The sequence below is a fragment of the Musca domestica genome, unplaced genomic scaffold (genome assembly GCF_030504385.1).
Source record: "Musca domestica strain aabys unplaced genomic scaffold, Musca_domestica.polishedcontigs.V.1.1 13, whole genome shotgun sequence".
Taxonomy (NCBI): domain Eukaryota; kingdom Metazoa; phylum Arthropoda; class Insecta; order Diptera; family Muscidae; genus Musca; species Musca domestica.
Window position 1 is genome coordinate 7,402,961 of NW_026712172.1, and position 5,453 is coordinate 7,408,413.

The window sequence follows — 5,453 nt, forward strand, 5'->3', positions numbered from 1 at the left end:
AATTTGGGATACATAGCGTGTTTGGTGCATCAAATGCTTGAAATCGGCCGAAAATATATATGGGAGCTATATCCAAATCTGAACCGATTTCAATATAATTTGGCAAATTTATTTTTGTTCCAAATTCCGTTACGTATTCCAAATTTGGAGACTGTATCTATAATCGATCAATGGATATGTGCATACAAAATCTAAATTTTTGTGAGGTACCTCCGATTTTGATGCTATATCTCCACTTCCAAGTGGAATTTCAAAAATGTATATAGCCCATGTTACTTTCAGGCGATGTTGCCGTATACATGCAAATTTTCAGGAAAATCTGTTTAGCGGTTTTCGAGTCCATAAATTACAAACAAACAAACATACAATCATTTTCTTCTTTTATAGATATAGATAGAAGATTCCATTTCTAGATACACAATAGGCATACACTTTCTATACCCTACACAACTTAATGGTAAAAGTATTATGTCTTTGTGCATTTGTTTGTAACATGGAGAAGGAAGCGAGATAGACCCATAGTCACTTTTGCGAATCTTCTTAGAATCACTTTCTGAGTCGATTTATGCACATCAGTCCGTATGTCCATATATTCTTGTGAACAAAATGCAGGTCGCATTTATTATCCGATTGAGATGAAATTATCCAAACAATATTTGTTTAGCCCAAGGACGAACCCTATTGAAATTGGTGATAATCGGATCAGATTTAGATATAGCCCCCATATATCTTCAACCGATTTCGGTTTAATTGTGCACCAAATGGCCAACATAAGGCTGGAAATACATAAAGCGCATATTTGGCTGGCTTAAGTCATCGGCTGGCTTCTTCGTAGATGAACAAAGGAGTTTTAGGTTGACCTAGTTCGATTTTGGCCCTAGGCTCCTTTGTTCAGCCAGCCAAATAAGCGCTTTATGTATTCCCAGCTTAAGTCCTAATGACCTGAATTTTGGCACATCCCACCGAATTCAGTCCAGAAGCAAGTAAATCAAATTTGAATATCGGTTGAGATATGGATATAGCTCACAATACATATGTATATGCTTCATCCGAGTTTGTGTTTAAGTTCCCCACATTCGTAATATGCACCCCGCAAGAATGATGTATGGTATCGGATATGCCAAATTTTATCAAAATCGGTTCAGATTTGGATATAACTACCATATATATCTTCAACCGATTTTGGGTTAATTGTGCACCAAATGTCTAATATCATCATAATAACATGAATTTTGGCATATCCAACCGAATTCAGTCCAGAAGCAAGTACATAAAATTTGATGAATATCGGTTGAGATATAGCTATAGCTCCCATATATATGTTTCATCCGATTTGGTGTTTAAGTCCCTCACATTCGTAATATGCATTCAACAACACTGATATTTGGTACCAGATATCTTATAGAGCTCGAAAATACATTTGCCAAATTTTTTCGAGATCGGCTAAGATTAGGATATAGCTCCCATATATATCCTAAATCCGATTTCAGGTTTATTGTGCAAATAATGGCTAATAGCAGCCCAAATGGAGTGAATTTCGGAACGTAAGTTTCCATTTTGTGCAACTTTTCTCCGATATATATTTTTTTAATATAATCCTTCTCATGCACTTTATAGCAATGTTATTTTGTATAAAAGATTAAAATGTTTCCGTCAAATGAAAGGGCAAGCAGCCCTGTGATATTCTCTTTAATATTTAATTTAATATTAGAATAGCTAAGAATAATTGTGTGGCTGCGATTAGGTTAAGTTAGATTAGTTTTATCACTGAAGAAACATATTTTTCGAAACATATGAATCGAAACTACATCTAAAGAATTAGGTTGTTCTTTCTTTTTTCACTTTATATTTGATCCCTCGAGCCGGACAGAGAAGTGAATTGACAACCGAAGAGCGAGTTTAAATTCTCTTCTTAATTTTAAATATTATTATCAAAACTTAGATCAAGTTCACACTATTTCTGGTACATTCACCATAGAAGATAATTTAATTCGTAGAACAAGAAAGAATCATGCTATTTTATTTAAACTTTACAAGTCCTAATATTTTATCAGTGCTAGGTCAATTGGAAAAAGGACCACTTCTTCTGGTAATAACTTTAGCTCTCATAAAATGTGAAATAAGTATTCGATTTTTATGCCCTACAACACTATGTGTTGGGGGTATTATAAGTTTGATTGGGCCAAAAATTATGTAACACCTCGAAATATTGATTTCCCACATAGGAAAGTATATATGGATCTTCCTATCTCACCAAGTTGAGTCGATCTAATCACTCTACAGGTCGCAATTATGGCCCGATCTTCACGAAATTTAGAATGGAGGTGGAGCTAGGGTCAGAATAGAACCCTATTTCTTTTGGAGATGGTCGCATAATATTTAGGTGTCGAAATGGACCAAAAACTGAAAAAATTTCGGATTTTGTAGTAGCTATACAGGTCGCAATCGACACGGAACTTCGCATGAAGCTAGAGTTTAGGGCGGGGAAGAAGCCTTCCAATTTGGGTTGTCATCGAAATAGACCATCTCTTTTGTGTTGAAAAAATTCAAAATTTTACCTTAAACCGCGAATATTTTAAATCCCGGCAAAATCACAAAGCCATGACAAGGTTACTTCTGATATTTACATTGATATTAACATCCAACAAAACGGATATATAGCAAAATATGTGCGATATATATGTCTTAAAAGATCTCTTATATGTCGAGAACGGCTGAACTGATTTCGACAGTTCTCATTAATTCAGAATGGCCTCTTGGCAGGAAAGAAACAACGTCTAAAAAACCGCATAAAAATATCTCTCTAAAGATGAAAATATTGATGTTGTAAAATTTTCTCATATTTTTTCAATTTTGTCACATTTTTGGCATATTTTCATTTTGAATTAAACATTTGGTAATATTTCTACAGCTAACAAAACTAAGTAGTTAGGAAATTAGGATATCATATACAGATCGTATTTATGGCCCGATCCTAACGAAATTTTGCATGGGGACCAAATAAGGGTCAGAACAGAAGATGAGATGATCGCCATATATTTAGGGGTTGAAATGGACCAAAAAAACTGCAAACTTGTCAGCAGGTCATAATTATTGCCCGATCCTCACGCACACTTGAATAGGGGTTACCGGGCATTGCGAAAGCCAAGCAGTTTTGGATGGCCATCCAAAAATATTCAATGTGTGAAATAGTTTGCCAACTTTTGTAGACAAAATACGAAAATGTCCATTCCAGTGACTTTTTGGAGAATTCACAAATACTGGAAAGACGCACTTCTGACTATTTCGTTGAAGAATATTGTCAAATGTCTGTATCTCATATAGATGCGTTTCAGTCAAAAACCAATAATAAATGTTAATCTTTTGCCACTTCTGAGAGATTATAGGTCTTTGGGAAATATTGGTTTCAGATCTAGGAAGACCATTTACGTGCAAAATCTACCAATAAATTGGAAGTGAGCAAATTAGTTTAAGTTGCTATTAATTGAAACCTGATGGTTTTCTTTTAATATTTGTCACAATATCTTGTGGAATTCTTTCGAGTTTCTCGCCTATATAAACTGTATCGTTTATTATAGTGTTGTAGGGTATTCAACGGTCGGCCCCGTTCGACTGTAGCCTTTGCTTACTTTTTTTTTTTTTGTGATTCTATACTTTTAGCCAAGAGAGTATACTCGAATTTGTCAAAATCGATCCAGCCATTCATGAGATATGTGCATTCTAGCTAACATCCGCTTCCTTTGTATATACACATTGTATATATTTCGCTATATGTATCCGATATATTTATTATCTGCTTCCACGTAATGGTCAGATTTTACCTGTTCATTTTTTAAACCCGGCGAAATTGGGTTTAAAAATATTCAAGGTTCAATGGAAAATTTGACTTTTATTCACAAATGTTATTGTCTATTTCACCCACTAAATATTACCCGATGACCATCAAAATTGGAAGGCTCCGGCACAGCCCTAAGCTCTAATACTACGCTAACTTCCGCGCCGATTGGTCGATAATTGCGATCTGTAGAGTAACTACAAAATCAGGAAATTGTTCAACCTAAATATTATGCAATCATCTCCAAAAGCAATATGCTTCTATTCTGGCCCTAGCCCCACGTCCATTCTAAATTTCGTGATGATCGGGTCATAATTGCGACCTGTAGAGTGATTACAAACTATCATGGACAGACGGACGGACGGAGATAGGAAGATCCATATATACTATCCTATGTGGGAAACCAATATTTCGAGGTATAACATAAGTTTTGACCCAATCAAACTTATAATACCCCCAACACATCGTGTTGTAGGATATAAAGAGCCAACAAAATTTTTGAAATATTTGATGATAATGGAAAACATTTATTACTACAATTCAACAATTGAGCCAAAGGATAATTGAAATAAATATATATTAAAACAGGGTTACAGGGTCAGATTATAAACTTTCCAAACTACATTTAACAATTAAAACTGATAATTTTCATCGATTCCATGTGCGTTAGCCTCGTGTTTGAAGCACTTGCCATAATCTTCAGCCGCTTGACAATGATCCGATGAGACTTCAATGCCAGCACAAGCATTGATAATTTCCGAAGCAACTTGCATTTTATCAGCTGCACCTTCGGTTACTTTTTCGGCATGTTTCAGGGCAACATCGGCAACGAACTTGCCCGAGTCATCCATCTAGAAGGAGGACACTGGTATAAGGAAATATGAGGATAAAATAGCCATGCATACAACTCACCACTTCAAATTTCTTCATCAGACATGCACGCATACACTTTCCTTCCATTGTTGAAGCGGGTTTCCTGCCCACCATTTCTCCAATGTCGGCTATGGTTTTTAAGAGTTTTTTTTTTGTTTTGATCATTGATAAAATTTTATTGGGATTGGAATTAATCATAAAAATTTGTAAATAATTAGTATTGGAATATGATTTTCAAGAATAGTCCAAAGAGATTACCATCCGTTGCGCCTACTTCTGTTTTACATTGTTCGGCTTTAGATATAAATTTAGCAATGGCCTCATTTTTATCGAATTCACCGCGAACTATCACAGCTCCAACAATACACATAACAGTAAGAGTTAGCAAACGTTTCGCCATTGTTTTGTATAACTTTATTTCAAGTTCTAAGCTGGTGCTCGAATTCTGAATTTCAACTGCTATCCAAATTCCATTTCTTTCAGATATTTATGTAAAAGAAAAGATCTCTTAGCTCTCATATTTTGAATTAAAATTTACTCACGCGTTAAATCATAGTTTCCTAACTGGAAATTAACAAAATACTACTCAATCGTAGCAACATATTCATTCCTAGTATAAGACAATTAATTTTCTTGGAAGTGATTGTTTTACTATTGGAATTCATTCATCTTCGCAATTTTTTATTCTTTGAACTTTGGATTTTAAATTAGGTAAAAAGAAGAGTCATTCAATAGTTATGTCATA

At 34.7% G+C, this 5,453-nt stretch overlaps 1 protein-coding gene across 1 annotated transcript; it reads right to left on the bottom strand.

Moving 5' to 3' along the window:
* Positions 1-4,392: 4,392 nt before the first annotated feature.
* On the bottom strand, positions 4,393-5,163 carry LOC131800762 (general odorant-binding protein 28a-like). The gene is made up of 3 exons (XM_059118449.1): positions 4,967-5,163; positions 4,748-4,836; positions 4,393-4,686 (listed from the first exon to the last, which is right to left on the bottom strand). The coding sequence occupies exons 1-3, from the start codon at positions 5,106-5,108 to the stop codon at positions 4,468-4,470; spliced, it is 450 nt and encodes a 149-aa protein (XP_058974432.1). The 5' UTR covers positions 5,109-5,163; the 3' UTR covers positions 4,393-4,467.
* Positions 5,164-5,453: the final 290 nt, after the last annotated feature.